At 45.9% G+C, this 21714-nt stretch overlaps 2 protein-coding genes across 15 annotated transcripts in view; one reads left to right on the top strand and one right to left on the bottom strand.

Annotated features, from left to right (window-relative positions):
• FAXDC2 (fatty acid hydroxylase domain containing 2) overlaps positions 1-5379 on the top strand; it is a 36813-nt gene extending 31434 nt beyond the window's left edge. Inside the window, exons 7-9 of the mRNA XM_036239836.1 lie at positions 2367-2472; positions 2892-3058; positions 3930-5379. Of these exons, the coding sequence (XP_036095729.1) occupies positions 2367-2472; positions 2892-3058; positions 3930-4083 (427 nt within the window). The 3' untranslated portion in view covers positions 4084-5379. The remainder of the gene's footprint in view (positions 1-2366; positions 2473-2891; positions 3059-3929) is intronic.
• A 971-nt stretch (positions 5380-6350) lies between these two features.
• LARP1 (La ribonucleoprotein 1, translational regulator) overlaps positions 6351-21714 on the bottom strand; it is a 59252-nt gene continuing 43888 nt past the window's right edge. For 6 of the 14 annotated variants that reach the window (XM_036239824.1, XM_036239825.1, XM_036239828.1 and 3 more), the window contains 8 exons: positions 20004-20127; positions 19675-19880; positions 19118-19224; positions 18136-18287; positions 14929-15073; positions 12562-12671; positions 12258-12385; positions 6354-10087 (listed from right to left, as the gene is read on the bottom strand). In XM_036239824.1, the coding sequence (XP_036095717.1) occupies positions 9878-10087; positions 12258-12385; positions 12562-12671; positions 14929-15073; positions 18136-18287; positions 19118-19224; positions 19675-19880; positions 20004-20127 (1182 nt within the window). In that variant the 3' untranslated portion in view covers positions 6354-9877. Of the gene's footprint in view, positions 10088-12257; positions 12386-12561; positions 12672-14928; positions 15074-18135; positions 18288-19117; positions 19225-19674; positions 19881-20003; positions 20128-21714 lie in introns of all 14 variants that reach the window. The other 8 variants (XM_036239823.1, XM_036239826.1, XM_036239821.1 and 5 more) reach the window with 3 other exon arrangements.

Below are 21714 nucleotides of genomic sequence, written 5' to 3' on the forward strand. Positions count from 1 at the left end.
CACAAGCAGCAGCCATCAGTAGATCACTTTATAGCTTATGCCTGGTGGCCCTGGGTAGAACACAGGCAGGGCTGACCTTGCCCCAGAGCCAGCACACCCAGTGGACAGCTTCAGAGCACATCACGTCAAAGCACTACCCCTCAACCACCTCCACAAGCAACACGCTCAAGGAGTGGATTCAGTGGGTACCAGAGCCCTGCTGAAGTAAGTCTTGTTCTATGTGGTAGGTCCCTGCACAGCTGGTCCTCCATGGTAGTCAGAGGTCAGTGGTCAGTGGGCACAGCCAGTCCTTGAAGCTGATCAGCCTGAGTAAATCCCTCCCACTGATGTGCCAACAGCAACCAAGACTCAATTATAACAGAAGGGTGTATAGTCCACACAAGGGGTCACCTTGAGGGCACAGCTGGGGTGAGCAGGGAGGCTGTGCCACTGGACCCTACAGGATACCTACAATAGGCCACCCTACGAAGCCTAGGAGACATAGCAACTCTACCTAGTACATAGAAACAAACACAGGGAGGCAGACAAAATGAGGAGACAAAGAAATGTGTCCCAAATGACAGAACAGAACAAAACTTCAGGAAAAGAACTAAATGAAATGGAGATAAGTCATCTAACAGGTGCAGAGTTCAAAACACTGCTTATAAGGATGCTCAATGAACTTAGTGAGGGCCTCAAAAGCATACAAAAGGACCAGGAAGAAATGAAGGATGCACAGTCAGAAATTAAGAATGCACTAATTGAAGTAAAGAATAATTTACAGAGAATCAATAGTAGAGTAGGTAAAGCCAAGAAGCAAACCATCAACTTGGAATATAAAGAAGCAAATCAGAACAGCAAAAAGAAAAAAGAATAAAAAAAATGAGGATGGTGTAAAGAGCCTCTGGGACAACTTCAAGCATGCCAACATTCACATCATGGGGGTGCCATAGGAGAAGAGAGAGAGCAAGAAATTGAAAACCTATTTGAAAAAATAATAACAGAGAACTTCTCTAACTTGGTGAAGGAAACAGACATATAAGTCCAGGAAGAACACAGAGTCCCAAACAAGATGAACCCCAAGAGGCCCACACCAAGACACATAATCAAAATGCAAATGGTTCAATACCCTGGCCAGTTTGTCTCAGTGGTTAGAGCATCGCCTGCGGACCAGAGAGTCCCAGGTTCGGTTCCCGCTAAGGGCACATACCTCGGTTGCGATTGTCTCCGGCCCTGGTTAGGATCATGTGAATCGCAGCCAGTCGATGTGTCTCTCTCACATTGATGTTTCTCTCTCTCTCTTCCTTCCTCTCTCCCTCCTGCTCTATCTGAAGATGTCCTCAGGTGAGGATAAAAAAAAAGAAGGTTCAAGACAAAGAGAGAATCTTAAAAGCAGCAAGAGAAAAGCAGTTATCTACAAGGGAGCTCCCATAAGACTGTCAGGTGATTTCTCACAAGAAACTTTGCAGACCAGAAAGGAGTGGCAAGAAATATTCAGAGTGGTGAAAAGCAAGAACCTACAACCAAGATTACTCTATCCTGCAAAGCTATCATTTAGAATCGACAGACATATCCAAGATAAGTTTCCAAGATAAGAGAAAGCTAAAGGAATTCATCACCACCAAACCAGTATTATATGAAACGTTGACAGGTCTTCTTGAAGAAAAAGATAAAAAATATGAACAATAAAATGGCAATAAATACATATCTATCAACAATTGTATCTCTAAACAAAATGAACAAGTAGAACAAAAACAGACTCATAGATACAGAAAACATTTTGTTGGTTGCCAGATGGGGGAATGGGTGAAAAAGGTGAAGGGATTAAGAAGTACAGATTGGTTTTTAGACTGACAAACCTCAAAGGGAGTGGAAAGAGATAAACCAAAGAACTTATATGCGTAACCAATGGACATAGACAATAGTGTAGGGAAAGGCAGGAGCAGGTGGGAGTAGGGAGGAGGGGGGTCAATAGGGGAAAAAGGAGGGACATCTGTAATACATTCAACAATAAAGTTTAAAAAAAAAAAGTCTCCCATGAAGTAGTTAACAGGGAGACAGCTCTGTTCCACAGCAGACAACTTGAGACAACCGAGAACATCCAGAGAAGAGCCTTCCCTACTCATGTGTGCACCAGGGCTTTCTCCATTCATTTCCTTAGTGAATTCTTTCTGGGCATCATCCCCATTTCACAGCTAAGACAACTGAGGTGGTCAAAGGCAAAGTAACCCACCCCCAATACGAGGTGGGGTTAGAACTCAAAGGCAAGTCTGTGTCTTCAACCTTGCTCTGCAGGCGTAACCCCTGGTTCCTACTCTTGGTCTCTCATGGTCTGGTGGGAAAAGGAAGGGGTATTGGCAGATTATTAACGATGAACTGTTTTCCAGGCTCCTTCACCACCCAATATTCTACAAGAAAATCCATAAGAAACACCACGAGTGGACGGCTCCCATTGGCGTGACCTCCCTCTACGCCCACCCTATTGAGCATGTGGTGAGTAGAGGTCCGCTCTCCCCAGAGGCAAGAGGCCCAGGCCCCACTACCGTCCCCAAGGTCTCCTGTGGAGAACAGACCACACTGGCCCTTTTGTCCTTTCCATGAACAGCTACCCCTTATTGTCACCTTAGCACACACCAGGCTGTACTAGATGCCAACATAAGTTATCTCATTTAATCTTCTCAAGAACCCTTTTAATCCTCATTAGTAAAATTGAGGCACAAACCATTAATAACTTGTCCCAAGCCGCAAAGGTAGGTAAATGATTCCAGCAAACCATGGTCCTGAAACTCTTTCAGCTTCTCCAGACCTGAGTCAAGGAAGTCTTTCTGGTACCACCTTGGAGCAAAGGGGTCACCCAACTGAGTCCCCTCCATCTCCTTGGGGCACACCTTCCAACAGCCCTCCCCTTGCAGGTTTCCAATATGCTGCCGGCAATGGTGGGTCCCATAGTAATGGGCTCCCATTTGTCCTCCATCACCGTGTGGTTTTCCTTGAGCCTGATTGTCACCACCATCTCCCACTGTGGCTACCACCTACCCTTCCTGCCTTCACCTGAATTCCATGACTTTCACCATCTCAAGTAAGGCTCCCCTTCCCATTGCCTTTACTCTTAGAGCTTCCGCAGGCAGACACTGGTGTCTGAGTTTAAATGTGGGTGCTAGTGGAACAGAGGTCTGGAGGTGGGGAAAATAATTACCACGCTGGATCCCAGGCCACCTTACTCTTTCCTTATTTCTGACACTGGATCTTCTTGCAACTGGGTTTTTAACCTTTACTCAGGTCCTAGACCCATAAGTTATGGACACTGTCAGAAAAATGTATATTTACATACAAATCCTGCATGCAGCCCTGGCCGGTTTGGCTCAGCAGTTGGAGCATCGGCCTGTGGACCAGAGAGTCCTGGGTTTGGCTCCCACTAAACCCAGGGCACGTATCAAAAACAAACAAACAAACAAATCCTGCATGCAGGTCAAGACTTGCGCACGGAAAACCTCCAGGCTTTCTCCAGCGTGGTCTGGGAGCGGCCCGCACCAGAATCACCTGGGATGTGCCTTGCAAGTGCGGGCCCTTGGGTTCCACTCTAAATATACCAAATCAAAGTGTCTGCGGGGTTGGGCGGGAGAGGAGCAGGTCCTGGAAATCTGCATTTTAATAAGTGTTCCAGGGGATTCTGATTCAGGTAGCCCTTGAACCTACCTGAACAAGCCGAGTTCTGCCTCAGGTTCTGACTTGTGTGCACTGCAATCACAAGGAGAGCTTTTCCAAGGAAGCTCGCAGATTTTCAGTCTGGAGTGGCCCCAGGAATGTGTCCCACATCTCCCCTGGCTATTCTGGTACAGGTGGGCAGCATGGTGGGGATAGAAGGGGAGAGGACTCAGAAATGTGTGAGGCAGGCATGAATGAATTGGAGGTCAGCATGCAGGCTTCCAGCACCCTCCTCTCTCCTCCAGGTTCAACCAGTGCTACGGGGTGCTAGGTGTGCTGGACCACCTCCATGGGACTGACACCATGTTTAAGCAGACCAAGGCCTACGAGAGACACATCCTCCTGTTAGGCTTCACCCCACTTTCTGAGAGCATCCCCGAACCCCCGAAGATGGAGTGAGAGAGGGCCTGAGTGCCATCCTGGCTGTCCCCTAGCAGCGGACTGCTAAGGTAGCCTGTGGCCTCCTGAGCACCTCTAATTACTTATTTCTTCCGCCACATACTCTAATAAGTGCACCACGGGAGTAGAGGGGATGCCAGTTTATAGGAAATGCAGGGCCAAGGATGGGGTCAAGGCCTCCTGACTGCCTCTGCTGTCCCTCAAGGGGACCAGGAGTTAGCTTAAAGAAACAGCTCCCCAGAATGGCAAGTCCCCACAGTTCTCTGCTGTGAAAGGGAAGAGGGACCCCAGATGAATCCTTGTATAGGCAAGATGTAGAGAAGGACAAGGGTGGCAGCCACCCTGGAGGTCCCATGGTTCCAGAGAGCCCCTTCTGCTGCCAGGGGAAATCAGAAGAGAGCACTTGACCCCTTTCCTGTTCCCAAAAATTCTCTCAAAACCTATTGCCGGGCACCCTGGTAATAGTTGTAGGGATCAATTCCCCATTGCCCCTCCCAAACACAGAGTCAGTGACAGAGGCCCTATTTTATTTCTGACCCACTGCAAACAGACATTGGCCCTCTCTGAAAAGAAAAATACCACGGAAGCTCGTCCCTGGATTACAGCTGAGACTCTGGAGAGGTGCAGACCAAATGCCAGGACAGGGAACCATACGTGGGAACCAAAAGCCATACCCTGTGGACCTGCTAAACTGGGGCCTTTAATCCACAGAGGGAAGGGTCAAAGTTGCTGACCTTTGGGGACACTTGACTGAGGCCCCTAAATTAGCCTCTGAAGCAAGACCAGAGGCTAGAACCCTCCTTCCTTCAATGAGAAGAAAAACATGGCTGAACAAAGGGCAAAAATTCTCTTTTCCCCCCAAAAGATTAAGCAGTTGTTTTAGCAGTGATGCCTTTTGACCTTATCTGAAACAAAACCAGAGCCACATGGGTCGTAGCAGTCCCCACCCTGGCTTTCCCTCAGCAGCCACGGACACTGCCAGGAACCCTGTGGCTCCCAGAAGACCACTCTGACTTGAAAGGCTGCCAGTATCAGTTACTAAATTCTTACATATACTTGGGTCTTCCTGAACTTTCAGTTCTGGTATGTCAAGATAACCACCCACTGCAGCTTTAGAAAATAGTTTAACATCTGATATTACCAAGTCTCCAGACAGAACCATCAAAAAGAACTTCTTTCCATTAGCCCTAGGAACGCGAGAGAATCTGCCCAGTAGGCCAACTAGGAACTTCCCAGGCAGGCAGAGTCCTCCCTGGCCTTGCAAAGCCCCACCCACCCACCCACCTCTGGAGTTGGTACACCTGAACCTTCCCTAGGATGTACCCTTTGCCTGAGGAAACAGAGAAAATAAACTGGTCTCTTTTAAACTCCATTAGCTACTTCAGTTTTTTCTCTCCACTGCTCGACTTACTCCAACACTCTTGATCACATGCCTTCTGGGAACTGCGGTGGCCCAATGGACACAATTAGTGGCCTTTCACAAGCACTCCTTAACAGGAGTGAGTGCAGCTGAATTAACTGTCCGCCTGTCCAATCAACCTGCAGAAGCCCTGGCCACTGTCTCCTACCCTTTGACCTATGAAGGCCATTGGAGGTAAAGCACCTGCCACCTGGCTGACAGTAAGATGAGTAAATAAGGCCACACTGCATTTTTAATTTTGTAATTATACATCTAGGCCAGACTGGCATTCAGAATGTTACTACTGCCAGTGACTGGCCTCATGGGTTGGGGAAAAGCCACCAACAGCCCAGAGGCCAGTCACGATGGAGATATGGGAGAGCACAGTGCTTCTCCCTAGCATTAATCTGCAGGGATCACTGGCTGACCTGGATTCCGTAAAGCCAGCGCTGAACTGTACAATCCAGTGGGGGAGTCTGTTTAGTGAGGGGGTGGTGCCAACCCTTCTGTGAGAAATCACAGCAACCTCTATCTCCTGGCTGTCTCTTACCACACCACCAGGTGACAGCCAATGCAGGACACCCTGGAATCCTAGCTGTAGGACTGGTGTCTCTATTCTACGGCACTGGCTAGAGCTCCCGGATCTTACTTAAGACACATGGTAAACACAAATTCAAGACTCGCAGAAGCTCTCATGACAACTGAGGAATCCACATGGATGCACTAGCAGCCTGAGAAGCTCAGGGGCCCCTGCCTTATGCAGACTCCCCAGAAGCCCAATGGCAGAGCCCAGCAAAGGTTTCATGTGCAGGGCAGGGTTCCTCCATCACCAGCTCCATCCCTTACACCCAATAGCTGTACCCCAGATGGGAGACCAGCCAGTATTGTGCCTTTTCAAGTTTTTATTTTTATACATTTTTTTGTATTAAAAAGAAAAGCATAATTACCACAAATTACAAAGGACTAAAGCAGACTAGAATAATGAATGAATCACTTCAGCCTGGAAAGCAGATACTCTCAATAATATTAATGTTATAATACAAGCTCATTCAAGTATTTTACATTTTTGTCCTTTTAAATGTGATATCCTAGCACATGGTAAAGATAATGTACTATGAGCATAAGGTGGAACCTTCTCCGCAAAGCCAGATGACAAGTTTTCCTCTCCAGTGAGAAATGGGCTGTAAGTTCCTATCTTCTCTGCCTCTGCCGTCAACATGGCTGAAGGAGAGGGTGGGGCTGGGGCAAGTCCAGGGACCCTCCAAACAGGAGATACTTTGGGGTCCCACTCAGGAGGGCACCAGATGATCCAGACTCCTTTACCCAGGCTTTTGGCAAAGAAACCACCCCAACCCTCCCTAGCTAGTCATCTTCCTTGTTCTTCCTCCTTACTTCCAGGGCCTTCTGAGCAGCTTACTTTTTTTTTCTAAAATCAATCACCAGGAAAGGGGGAGAAAAAGCTACAATTGAACAAAACAAAACGTTTAACAATTTTGACATGGGGCTCTGCACCTCTACCTGAGCCCCAGGGGTCCAGGCTGGGCAGGGCCCATCAGCCCCCTACTGGTAGTGCATCTGCACCCAGGCTCAGGAGACGGTGGAAGAGAAACCTGCCCCCTTAGCAGGGCTGACACACAGACCTTCTGATGTTCGATGCCCAAAGATTGCGTTGGTATTGACCAATCCTGGAAGGATACAGGATGAACAGAAGAATCTGGGCAGGCTGCTTCTTTGTCTCAGATCTTGGACCCCCATGAGAGGATGGTGGGTGTGAAGTGGCGAGCCCTGATAGCCCCTGCCACTCCTGGCATGCTTGTCACAGATACATCGGTCCTAAATTCAAGTGTCTTCAGAAAGTGAAGATGTAAACTACTCGTTGCAACATCAACTCCTAACATGTTTAAAAAAAAGGAAAGAAAAAAAAGTCTCCTTTTCCCCATCTTCAGCCTTATGTTGAGATGACGTCCTCACCTCAAAGGGGCTTCCTCTTCCTAGGGTGTCTGTGGGGAAGGATCAGGCAGAAGGGCAGCCCCCTGGCCTGGGAATAAACTCTAGATCAGAACAGCCTCTCCCCACACCCGCAAGGCTTTCTTGTGCCCCAAACCCAGCAGAGGACAAACACTGAGGTTTCTGTGGTGCTGGATACAGTACAGGGCTGAGCGACCTGAAGGAAAGAGAAGCCAAAGCAAAAGGAGGTGGGGGTGCAAGAGTCCAGTGTCTGGTACAATGTGGGGCAGGCACCAGACTGGGCAGGGAAAGGCCTCAGACCCCACTGTCAGAGTGAAGACCGGACACACTCATTCTTGGCTTTTGAGACAATTGGGTCACAGGAAGTGAGATGGGTTTCCCAACACACTAGCCACTGGGAGGGCAGAAATGAGGGAGGGGGCAGGCCAAAAGCAATGAGGTGTTCAAGACAGAGGCAAGCCCTTGCCAGCCTGGGATACTGTCGCCTACTCCCAGCCTTTGGGCCCAACAGAAGAAGCAGTTGAAAAAGAGGGCCAAGAAAAGTGTCAGCAATTGAGCAACACTACCACAAACTTTTCAGTGCTTCCTGGTCCCCACTGGGGATGAACGCATCGTCATCCGGCACCCAACACACAGCCCAGTCTGTGTGAATCAGTCCTTCATCACCTTCCCCAGTTTCAAATGCCTGTAGACTCCAGCCATTTCATTGTCATTCACAGCCCAACCCAAGCAGTCAGTGGCTGGAGAAGTCAGGTATACTCTATGTCCACATATACCTTCCTGCCGTGGGGCTTCACCAAATGGCAGAGTTCTCCCCAGCCCTCCATTTTCCTCATCCCTCGTTCCCAGGCAGGGTCAATTAGAGAGTGGGCAGAGATGGCTTGCAGAGGGGGGTGCAAGATAGGGAGAACCCACCAGAATCAACGGAGGAGAAGGGCATTATTCTCCACCTTTTATGAGACAAAGCCTCCTTGAGGTCTCGAAAGATCTTTCAGGGCAACGTAAGAAACATTTCCAAGCCTCAGCTGCCAAGTGTTCACCTTTCCCCTCTGAGGCGGGGAGACGGTCAAACTGAGGACATGTGTGTCCCAGATCCAGGCCAACGCTCTTCTCCAACAGTTTGAAGCAAACTTGGCCCTAGGGTTCCAAGGGTAGGAAAAAGGGTGTCACAGCAGGGATGAGGCCTGGCGTGAGGCAACAGCAAGCAGAGTGAGGACACAACAGTGGCAGCAGTGTAGACACAGGACGTCAGCTTCAAATGATGCAACAGCAGGGATATTTGGGGCATGGCTCTCATTCGAGCCACCCCCAACTCTCTCGCCTCCAAGGCCGGAGGTACTGTACATGCAACTCAGTCCAGAGGAAGATTCTAGTCAATCCAGCCCAGGCACATCCAGAGAAGGTGGGAGCTCTGAGTTGACTCCCCCGAGGAAAACAGGCATTTGGGCATTTCAGATTCCCGCTCCACAATAAGGCAACTTTTAAAAAAATATTATTTCCAAGAACAAAACAAAACAAAACAAAACAAATTCCAAGGGTAGGAGAAAAACATCACTTGCTGTGGATTAGGTGGGGGTTTTCTGATTTTCTTTTTTTTTGGTCTTTTATGGTCGGTTTTGTCTTTTTTTTTGTTTGTTTTTGTTTTTTTGTTTCCTTCTTCCCCAAGCATGGAAGGGTCAGAGAAAAATAAAATAAATCATCTTTCAATAGTCTTTTCTGGTATGAGCAGCGTCTCTCTGGGCTGGGGAGAAAGGGGCATGGGGAGAGGGTAGTGGGCAGAGGCCGAAACCTTCCACCTCCACTTTTTAGATCCTTTGGTTTCCTTCTCCCGGAAGATGGCAGAAGGGCATGGTGGGGACAGCAGGGAGAGAACATGGTGATGGCAAGCCCCAGATGTCAAAGGGGCTGGTGCTCGTGGGGCCCAGGGGCGCTGCAGAGCCTTCCATGGGACAGTGCTGGGCAATGGGGCCCACAGGGCCTTCTTATGGGCTGCATAGTTGGCTTGAGGGGGAGCAGGAGGCTGTGGGGTGGGGACCAGGGTTGCTTTGCGGCCTATCAGCCGTGGGCAGGGCTACAGAGTGATTTTGGTAATCCAAATGAACTATCAATAATTTAAAACTTGATATATATACGTATATATATATATATATATATATATATAAAATCTCCCCCCTTTCCCTCCCCCCTTAGAAGAAGCTAGGATGTGAAGAAGAGTCATGGAGAGAAGAGGGGAAGGGGATATGTGGAGGCTCCTGCCCAGGGGTACCTCTGATAGCCCAAAAGGTGTACACATTGCTACTCAGCACAAAGGCCCATCCTAATGACTCTAGGGCTGTCCCTTCTCTGTCCCCTCTCCTGGGACTGGGCGCCCCCATGGACTCTTGCCCACCCCCTTTCCCCGCCAAACCCCCAGGGCTAAGGGGTTTTTCACTTTCCCAAAGTCTGTGTGTCTGAGTGCTGGCTCGTCCATTTGGCATCTTCCCGGGTGGTCTGGCCAGTGGATGGTGTGGGGGGTTGGCTGATCACAGTAGCAGGCCTGCTGGAAGACTGGGAGGGGCACCGCTTCCTGCCCTCACCGCCACCACCTCCTGCTGCCACTGGGTGTCGCTTGTGGTTGCCCTCTTCACCCATGGGGGGCTGTTAAGAGAGGAAGGAGTCATATGTGATTAGGGGGCACTACTCACACCCTCCTCCTTGCCAAGGCTGTATTGGGAACTCCTATTTCCCACCTCCAAATATTATGTAGATAATGAATACGCTTAGCCCTAAAAACAAATGACCAATTTTACTGAACATGTCTCTGTGCTAGGATGTCAAGCACCAAGCTATTTTATGCACTTACTCATGGGGTCTACACTACCCTTGGATGCAGACATGATCACTGATACTGCAGATAAGGAAACTGAAGCACAGGAAAATAATTTGCCCAGGGTCCCATAGCTGGTAATCGGTAAAGACAAAATAGGTACTGGGCCCATATACTGCTGAAGCCCAGGGTTTTATCCATCGAGTTTCTGTTCCTGTTATGGGAAGGGATCACTGCTCAGGAGATGATACATGGAATGTGGCAGAAGACAGGCGGAGACATCTCAGAAGGCCCCCAGGCCCCCAGAGACTGCTTCGTCCTCTCAAGGCCCATAACAGACACTGCTCTAAGAGTCAGACCATGATCCAGTTGGGCTGCACCACTACCAAAGGTCTTATAACCTTGAGGAGGTTTCCTTCCCTTTCTGGGTGCCAAAGCTGAGCCTATCTTGTTCCATCCTAACTGGTCATCCTATTACAGGAGTCCTCTGCATATGTCTCCCCATCCCATCCTCAAAGGAGAGAATGCACTTAAGGATGGAAAAAAAAAAAAACCCTACTTATCTTTATATTGGGAGGCCTAGGCAGTACGGCCACCACCTCGCTGGCGACCATGGGCTTGTTTACTCGGTACAGAGATGATAACAATAAACCTTGCCTACTTCACCATTTTGTAAAGGTTAAATGAGAACAATGTAAAGTGCCCATTACATAGTAAACACTCAATGGCAATTAAAAAAATAAAATGTAGCCCAGCCGACATGGCTCAGTAGATTAAGCATGGACCCATGCACCAAGAGATCACTCGTTCAATTCCCGGTCAGGTTAGGGCACATGCCCAGGTGGCGGGCATGATCCCCAGTGAGGGGTGTACATACAGGAGGCAACTGATCGATGTGTCTCTCTCACATCAATTTTCCTCCCTCTCTAAAAAATCAATAAAAACATATTAAGAAAATAAAAAGTAAAATAAAGTATAAACTATTATTGCTCTTTATTTATATTTGCCTTTTTCCTAAAAGGTTTCAAGGAGTAAGATAACTGGCATATCCCTACTACATTACTAACTCTTTGAAGGAGTCTTTCATCGCTGCAGTTCGAGGCACACCTTGCACAGAGACATCCAATTACCCCTTTCCTTGAAAAATCCAGTAGCAATAACCCCAACCCACCACTGGATGTCACTGTTCAGTTAGTACTCCAAGAAGACGGGAGCCCTGGCCAGTGTGGCTCAGTTAGTTGGAGCGTAGTCCCGTACACGGAAAGGTGTGGGTTCGATTCCCAGTTAGGGAGCATACCCAGGTTTCAGGTTCAATCCCTGGTTGGGGCGCATAGAGCAGGTAACCAATCAATGTTTCTCTCTCACATGCATGTCTCTCAAAAATAAATTAAAAAAAAAATAAAAATGTAAGAAGATGGGAGCAGGGGTAGAGGTGGAAAAAAAATTGAACATAATTTATAAACTTCTGGGGTTAAAACTGGCCTCTTCCAGAAAGGGCAAAACCATTTTCCTTGGGTACCCCTCCTTATCAACTAATACACAGAACAAGGGGAGTTGCAAGATAGTAGGGAGAGAGCATTGTGATGGTTTAGCCATTGTTATCATGGGAAGGGGAGGGAGAAGCAGCCACAGAACCCCTTGCAATTAGCCCTCACCATCCACTTCTCACCCTCAAGTTTACAGAGGAAGACACCAGGCCCAAACTGGGGTGGGTGGTATCCCTGGGCCAGTGGCACAGCTTGAGCCAGAACCCAGGTTTCCTGATCTCTGGTCCAGTGTTTTCCAGGACAACCAGAAAGATATATTTTTTTAAAATCCTCACTTGAGGATATGTTTCCATTTATCTTCAGAGGGAGGGAGGGAGAGGGAGAGGGAGAGGGAGAGAGAAACACATCAATTGGTTACTTCCCGCACGACCAACCAGGGCCAGGGACCGAACTGCAACCCTTTGGTCCTCTAACCACTGGGCCAAACGAACCAGAGTGAAAGACTTTTACTTACATCCACTCGGAAGTCTTCAAGACGTCGGAATTTGCCGAGGTATTCTTGAAGTTTGGGGTCAATGTCCAAATTTTTGGCTTTGGAATATTTCAAAAAGGCCCAGAATTTCTCCAGCCCATAGAGCTGACCTGTAGGAAAAGAGAGGTAGAGAAGCTGGGTTGGTGAGAAGTTGAGAATAAAGTGGCTCAGAGAAGAGTGAGGTATGATGTGATAGACAGACCCAGACAAACTGGGGTCAAACTGATCATCTAGGGAAGAAAGCCTAGATGACCAGGGCTCACAGAGCTCCAACTCTGGCTCTCACCAGCTTCATAGTCCTTCACGGTTTCCTCCTGAAAATCCTTGAATATGTCCAGACGGAACTTCTTTTCCAGGCCATAACTGTAATATCGAAAAAGGCACTCCAAACCATATCTGTAGGAGAACAGAAGTTAGTGAAATCAGGACTCAGTTTCTTCATCTTAAAACAAGGAAATGAACCCTCGTAAGAGATGAACTTTGAAAGAGTTTAAACACAATGGATGATCAAGGAAACAGCAAATTCTTTAAGAAGGCTAATACTGGATGCTAGTCTAAGCAGCTCCCACATGAAATGTTTAGTCTGCCACAAATCAGCAAATTCTGGCCAAACGAATAGCAGCACCCTGACCACACATAACTCCAATTCATTTGTGATATGTCATTGGCTGCTTTCCGCTATAAGAGTAGAGTTGAGTAGTTGCAGCTGAGATCATAAAGCATACAATATTTATTGTCTGTCCTTTTACAGAAAAAGCTTGCCAATCCCTGGGATAAGCTCTCTGCAAAGCTATTCGACCATGCCAATTAGTAGGTCTGTTTCATTTATCTGACTCAGAAATTTCACTTTTAGGAACATGTCAGGGAAATGGACAAAAATGTAGATTGTTTATTTTTTTGGTTAATCCTCACCTGAGGATATTTTTTCCACTATTTTTACAGAGAGTAGAAGGGAGGTGGAGAGGGGCAGAAAGAGAGAAAAATGCTGATGCAAGTGAGGCGCACATCAATTGGTTGCCTCCTGCCCACACCCCCACCAGTCACCAGATTGAACTTGCAAACCCAGGTATATGCCCTTGGACCAGGAATTGAATCCGCAATTGTTTGGTGCAAGGTCGACGCTCTAACCACTGAGCAACAGTAGCCAGAGCAAAAATGCAGATTTAGATTTTACACATATACCAAAACTATTCATAGCAGAATTATTAAACAAAATCTAAATGTCTAAGAATAGAGAATTAGTTAAGAAAAATATGGTAAATCTGTTCAACAGAATAATTAAGCTATTAAAAATTACAATGTAAAGATTCACTGATGATACTGACAAATACTTATGAGATATTAACAAGTGGAAGTGTTTCATAGTGTTATATAGAATGAACCCATTTTTGTAAACAAATATGTAAATTTTACATCTACATATGCACCAAAGTCTAGAAGGGCACACACTTAAATATATTAACACTGGTTATCTGTGGGAGTTGAAACTTTTCAAGTGATCTTATCTATGTTTTCTAAACGTTCAGGCAATAACACATAACTTCTGTAAGAAGGCCAAAAAGTAAATTATTATTATTTGGTTAATTCTCACCAGAGGATATTTTTCCATTAGTTTTTAGAGAAAGTGGAAAGGAGAGAGGGAGGGAGGGAGAGAGGAAGGGAGAAAGAAAGAGGGAGGGAAAGAGGAAGGGAGGGAGGGAGGGAGGGAGGGAGGGAGGGAAGAGAGAGACATATTGATTGGTTGCCTCCCCTATGACTCTCGCTGGGACCGGGAATCAAACCTATAACCCAGGTATATGCCCTTTACTGGTAATCGAAGCCGGGACCCTGTCTGCAGGCCAATGTTCTAACCCCTGAGCCAAACTGGCCAGGACCAAAAAGTCAATTATCTTAAAAACATGGAAAAATGCTCATGCTTATAAATAATAAGATACAAAAAGGCATTCACAGGATGATCTAAAAAAAAAGAAGAAGAAATATGGCAGATCTTTAACACTGGGTATCTTTGGACTGAGGCATGCCCCCAGCTTCTTTGAGCATTTCTGTACTTTTCAAATTGCTTCAAGAACACATTTCACTTGGGAAAAAAAGAAGAGTCTAAAAAGTTTAAGTATTAAAATATTGAAAACCACCTAAGTATCTATTAGTAAGAGACTGGTTAAATGAATTATAGTACATCCATACAGTATAAGCCCACATAGACTATAAAGGGAACAAGAATGTTATTTATAGGTGAATATGAAATGATCTTTAAAATACAAGATTAAGTAGAAAATCAAGGTGCAAAAGCTATATGCTTTCAAAAGAGGCCATCTTTTGTGCAAACAAAAGGGGTAAGGAAAGTCTATATAGTGTATGTCCTTGCCTACAAGGCCAAAATATTTTCAGAAAGGACCCAAGATTCTAACACACTGACTCTGGAGAAATGAAACAGATGGCAGGAGAAAGGGATGAGGAGACTTCTCACTTAATCTTTGAACTCTTTGAATCTTGAACCATGTGAATATATTGCTCATTCAAAAATAATACATTTTAAATGAAGTGCATGAAGTATATACACAAGAGATTTCCATTATAGTTCTGGAAGTAGACCCACCAGGGACCCCTAACCACCCCAAGCACCAGCCAGAGCCCCCACTTCAATCCCACTCACCTGTAGCCTTCTTTGGCATCCTCCAGAGCCAGCTGCTTGAACTCCTCATACATCTTTTTGTTAAAGTGATCGCGGAGGAAAAAGGACCAAAATCGAAAGAGAGTGTTCATCTCCTGAGACTGGCCAATGCCCAAGCGTTTCCGTTCTGATGGGAAATAAAGAAGGAAAAGGCATGTCAGGACCTGGCTGCCTTTGCTTCAGAGTACAAATGGATCCTAGAGCTCAAGGACTTTTCCTTCTCCAGCATATACCACTTTCTTTGCTCGTTACCTGTCCCTCTGTCTTTTAGGAGATATTTACCGAGCACTGAACACTCAGGCCCTACTGCTGGGCTCTGGGTATGCGCCTCACTAGAAGCAGGTGGCATGAGCTTCTGAACCAGGTTATTCTGGTCTAGCTTTTCACCTCAAATGGTATTATGCTTAAGTATGGTCAGAACAAAGAAAAGCATGAACAAATAATTTGTACATTTCAACAAGTTATATTTTTCATTATTCATTACCAATGATTATTTCAGGAGTCCTACAATATTAACAAGTACAAAGTGGTAACATTAAAAACAGTAAACACCAAGCACAAGCAACTAAAGGAAAAAAAAAAAGATACTTTTAATTAGCATTAAAAAATTGAAAATCTGCCCTGGCTGGTTTGGCTCAGTGGTTAGAATGTCAGCCTGCAGACCAAAGGGTCTCGAGTTCAATTCCCGGTCAAGGGCACAAACCTGGGTTGCAGGTTCAATTCCCAACCCCGGTGGGGGTTACGTGGGAGGCAACCAATTGATGTTTCTCTTTCTTTCTCTCCCCCTCTCTCCCCCCATCTAAAAAATAAAAATAAGAAATAAATCAATGGAGAAATATCCCCGGGTGAGGACTAACAAAAACAAGAAAAAGAAAGAAAAATCTTTTGTGTTCCAAAGGACACTACTAACAAAGCAAAGACAACCCACAGAATGGGAAAAACTGTTTTACAAATCTTATATCTATTAAAAAACTTGTATCTAGTCCAGCTGGTGTGGCTGTGGTTGAGCGTGGACCCATGCACCAAGAGGTCGCCAGTTCCATTCCCGGTCAGGACACATGCCCAGCTCATGGGCCCCCAGTGGGGAACATGCAGGAGGCAGCCAATCAATGTTCTCTCTCATCAATGTTTCTATCTCTCTCTCCCTCTCACTTCCTCTCTCTCCAAAAAAAAAAAAAAAAACAATAAAGAAAAATAAATTAAAAGAAAAAAAGAAAAAGAAACTTGTATTTAGAATACATAAAGAGCTCATAACTTAACAATAAAGACAAATAATCCAGTTAAAAATAGGTAAAGGATCTAAATAGACACTTTCCCAAAGAAGATATAAAAATGGTCAACATGGAAAAATGTTCAACATTATTAGCTATCAGGGAAATGCAAATCAAAATCAAATAAGGAGGTATCACTTCATACCTACCAAGATAGCTATATAAAGACAGCCAATAACTGTTGGGAGGATGTAGAAAAATTGCTATTAGAAAAATAAAACGGCCCTGGCCAATTTGGCTCAGTGGTTGGAGCGTTGGCCTGCAGACCAGTGAGTCCTGGGTTCGGTTCCCACTAGGGGCATGTACCAAAAAGAAAAAGAAAACGGTGCCACCACTTTTGAAAACAATCTTCCATTTTCAAAAGGTTAAACAGAGTTGCCGTAAGAGTTGCCAGCAATTCCACTCTTTCACACAAGACAAATGAAAACTTACATCCACACAAAAACTTGTACAGGAATGGTCATAGAAACCTTATGCATGATAGACAAATAGTGGAACTGCAAATGCCCATCAATTATGAATAAATAAAATGCTATATTCGGTCCGTATAATGTTATTTGGCAATGAAAAGGAATGAAGTACTGATACACGTTACACCATAGATGAACCTTGAAAATATTATGCTAAGGGAGAAAAGCCAGTCCCAAAGAACCACATATTGTATGATTCCATTAATACAAAAAGTCCAGAGACAGAGGGTAGATTGGTGTTGTATAAGCCTGGGAGGAGTTGGGGGACAGGCAGTGGGGGGAGCAGTGTTGGGGAATGACTGCTAAAGGGTAGGGTTTCTTTTTTCTGGAATGAAAATGTTCTAAGTGTTTCTGGTAATTGCACTGTATGCTTTAAATGGGCAAACTGTATGATACGTAAATTCTATCTCGATATAGCTGTTATTACATATACACATCCATGCAGAGGAAGAGTGAAGAGGGAAAGTAAGGTGAAGAACCAAGCATTTAGCAGCCATGTTTTGCTGAATGAAAGACAGGTCGGGTGAGGTAATAATTACAATATTAAGCTTGATTTTGAGCACTTTCAGCCAACTTGACAGAAACCAACAGTTAAAAGGCATCTCATGCCCTGGCCGGTTTGGATCAGTGGTTAGAGCGTCGGCCTGCGGACCAGAGAGACCTGGGTTTGGTTCCTGCTAAGGGCACGTACCTTGGTTGCAGTTTGTCCCTGGCCTCGGTTGGGTTTAGGTGGGTGGCAATCAGTCAATGTGTCTCTGATATTTCTCTCTCTCCCTCCCTCCCTCCCACTCTATTTGAAGATGAATGCAAAAATGTCCTCGGTTGAGGATTAAAAAAAAAGGGCACCTCATTTCATGATACAAGGAAACACATGAGAGCATGTACAGTGGCTCTTTCCTTAGATTATCATGTAGAGCCGGGTTTAGCAAACTTTCTTTTGTAAAGAGTCAGAGTAAGGATTTTAGGCACTGCAAGCCACATATGGGTTCCATCATAAATCATCTTTCCTTTCACAACCCCTTAAAGATGTAAAAACTATTCTTAGCTCAGGGGCTACACAGAAACAGGCTGCTGGCTGGATTTGGCCCACACCCTAGTTAGAATATATGCTGCCTCACATATACTTTTATGATAGACAGTAGACCACACTGGACAATGGCTAAATTGGTAGTCTTACCAGAAATAAGAAAACTCTTGATATTTTTAATATCAACAGAGGAAGATCTAGGAGCAAGAATTTTCTGAGTACTAGATTCTTTTATCCTCCTCCATTCCAAAATTATCTGGGCCTGAGTCTAATATTCCTTCTTGCCATAATGTCATGCCACTTCTTGTTTTGAGGTCATAGAATATAGTCACATACTCCACCAGAACTTATACCACTTATACTCTGGATCTAAGTAGTGACCCCAGAGGCTCAGCCCCTTCCCCCCCCCCATGCTTCTTACCATTAAGGCAGCGCCTACGATACTTGTGGTAGACGTGTTGTGTAAAGCCATTTTCCTTGAGCAGCTCATGAGAAGGATGCTGGAACTTGGGCAGTGACTGAGGGGTACAGCCATAGCTGCCAACCGCAGGTGTCCCTTCTGAGGGGCTGGAGCTACAGAGGCCACGAAAGAGATAGTGTCACCAGGTTCCCTGGAGCAGCTGGCCATCAGGTTGGCAGGGACCCCTCTAGTCTCTTCCATAAGCCTAGGTCTAGCCTCACAAGGCAACAAATAACAAGGCCCAGGCACTGTGGTAGGCCCCTTGACTTATATCGATGGGTTTGACTTGCTCTTTGCATCAATTTCCAGAGGTTTAAAAAGAGGTCACCAAGGTTCGATTAGGAGATTCATCTCAGGTCATGAAGCTATTTAAAGGCTGAGATCTGTACAATGCCCAAACCTAAGCCTTTAACAATTTATCTACCTGAGTTAACATTTACCTTCTATGAATGAGCTACTATCGGTTAATCCATCTATATTTTTCTTAAAACTATGCCTATTTTTGGTCTATACCATCTTTGCAGAAAATACAGTCCACAAGTCAGTAGCTCCCAAACCTTGCTTTGGAACAGGAAGTACTGGAGCTATTTTACTTAAATTAAATAAAAAGTTACCTGGGCCCTGACCTCAGTAGGGCCCAGGAATCTGTATTTTTACTCAACTGCCAAACTATCCTGAGGTAGGCAGCAAATATCAACTCACGGATACTCTCTGAGGATCTGGTCCCAGATGGCTGTGACACTACTGCTTTAGAAAGAAGCCTTCCTCTTCCCAGGCCTTGGATGAAGCTTTCTAGACTACTTTTAGTTTATCTGGATTTAGATAAAGGTCCCTTTCTTTAATTTTCTTACCAAAAAGGTTCTGTCTTCTTGGTCCCATCGATCTCGTGGCTCTCCCACCTACCTCACTGTCAACCTGATCTCTCCTCCCCACAGCCTCACACCTGATGGAAGCAGTCCGGGGCCTGTGCTCTCGTGAATCCATCACCCAGCCCACGTGACTCTCCAAGGGTGGGTTGGAGCTGTGTCTTGTCTTCCTTTTCCGAGGCATCTGCAAAGGTCAGTCCAGGACTCATTATTTATTGTACTCATACAACTGTGGGAAGCATCAAGCATTTTGTAGGACTAAGATCTCCTCATATGTGTGTGTCATTTCATAATTTACAAATCATTTTCACATCTATTCTCTCACAATGTCCACAGCTAGGAGCTGACATGCCTATTCAGAGAGGCTTGGGAGTGAAGTGATTTTCCCAAGAACCTATACCTGGTCAGTCCTCCTTTGGGCTTATCATGGCTCCATGGGGCCACCAGTCCCACACCCAATTCATTTTGTAGATGTGGTCATTCAACCCCAGGTGGGCCCACCAGCCTAAGAATACACAGCAGGTGGGGGATCTGGCACCTTTTTGGTTTAGACAGGCCAGAGAGAGAAAAGCAAGGCACTGGGACGCAGTGAAATGGACCCAAGACTCTTAGCAGTCCAGCAGGAGTGCCTCACCTTGGCATCTAGTGTCCGTCCTTCCTTCACCACTGGGTAAAACCGTGGTGTCTGGCTTGAGTCTTTGAGCTGTGGTGTCCGGGGTGTGCGGGGGGTCCTGGCATTGCGGTAGTTTGGCGACTCTGGGACAGTGGTTGGTAGAGAGCGGGCGATGGCAGAGGGCTCAGGAGCACCAAACAACTTGTTGGCCAGGGCATCAGTGGGAACTGCAGAGGCAGAGTAGGGTCAGCAAACAGGGGTAGGCCCGTGACTGTCTATCCTTGGAACACCTCCTGTCAAAGGGTTCCAGACCCTCCAACCCAGGCCACAGTCCCCAGTGTTACCCTCACCTTGCTGGAATCGGGGTGGCCCAGGAGGGACCTCCTGGTTGGGATCCACAGGGGGCTCAGGGGTTAGTGTGTCAAACTGCTCCCGGCTGATCATGTTGACTTTCTTGAAGTTCTCGACTTCTTGCTGCAGAGGATACGAGATGGGTGGGGAAAGATGTTAGTAAGAGGACTGCCCTAGCCTGTTTAGGAATCAAGACGTGCAGGAAGCTAGAGAGGGCAGCTCCCAAGTCCACATACGTGGAATTCTGGTCCCCAGGCTCTCAGCAGCCCCATCATCATTCTTTAACCCCAGTTACCCAGGCACAAGTGTGCTAACCCAGAAGGGATTAGTACTTGCCCAGCCCTCTCTGCAACAAGACAAATCAGGACTCCAGCTCCCCAGTAACTCAATGCAGACTCCCCGAATCTCTTCCTGCTAATCTCTCCTCACCTCCACCAAACACACTGCTAACTTATTACACAGGCTGAAAGGCCCACCTATCTCCACATATATACACTGTAAAAACCTACAACAGAGGTTTTGATTGTTTCCAAGTAGCAATGACTTTAAAAAGACCTAGCTTTTCTCCATCTTTCAAACTTAAAGCAAGCTCCTTAAAAGGCTTTTAAACTTTATTTAAAAAGTAATTTTTCTTTATTGATTTTAGAGAGAGGAAGAGGACAGAGATAAAGACACCAATGAGAGAGAATATCGATTGGCTGCTGCCTCCTGCATGCCCCCCACTGGGGATTAGGTCCACAACCTGGGCATGTGCCCTGACTGGGAATCAAACCAGTGACCTCTTGGTGCATGGATCGATGCTCAATCACTAAGCCACACCAGCCGAGTGAGGCTTTTTAACTTTTATATATGCTTAAATATTTAAGAATAAAAATGATAATCTAACCCTTATTCTATTTCCCACAGAAGTATCTAGCTGACTGTTAGCACATTAAACACGGATGCTTTCAAACAACAAGTGTTGGCAAGGGTGTGGAAAAAAGGGGACTCTAGTACACTGCTGGTGGGAATGCAGACTGGTGCAGCCACTATGGAAAACAATATGGTGTGACCTCAAAAAATTAAAAATCGAACTTCCATTTGACCCAGTGATCCCACTTCTAGGAATATACCCTAAGAAGCCTGAAACACCAATCAGAAAGAATATATGTACCCCCATGTTTGTAGCAGCACTATTTACAATAGCTAAGATCTGGAAACAGCCCAAGTGTCAATCAGTAGACGAATGGATAAAAAAGTTGTGGTACATATACACAATGGAGTACTATGCAGCTGTAAGAAAGAAAGATCTCTTATCCTTTGAGATGACATGGAGGGACCTGGAAAGTGTCATCCTAAGTGAAACAAGCCAAACAGAGAAAGACAAGTATCATATGATCTCACTTATTTGTGGAATATAATGAACATAACAGTCTGAGGAATGGGGTAGTCCCAGAGACGTGGAAGTGAGGTACAGACTGACAATCCCCAGAAGAGGGGGTGGTGGGGGAGAGATAAACCACAGAACTTGTATGCATGAGCAATGGACATGGACAACAAAGCTGGGGAGAGGGCGGGGAGGGAGGGGGAGGAGAAACATATGTAACAAAAATAATTAAATAAAAAAAACAAACATGAATGCTCAGGTGGCAGAGTAACCATGCTACACACGGCAGAGGTTACAAAGTGTGTAAACATCTTTTTCCTTGCCAATGTCCCAGTAAGGTGTCA

Source organism: Molossus molossus, unplaced genomic scaffold, assembly GCF_014108415.1.
Source record: "Molossus molossus isolate mMolMol1 unplaced genomic scaffold, mMolMol1.p scaffold_m16_p_4, whole genome shotgun sequence".
Taxonomy (NCBI): Eukaryota; Metazoa; Chordata; class Mammalia; order Chiroptera; family Molossidae; genus Molossus; species Molossus molossus.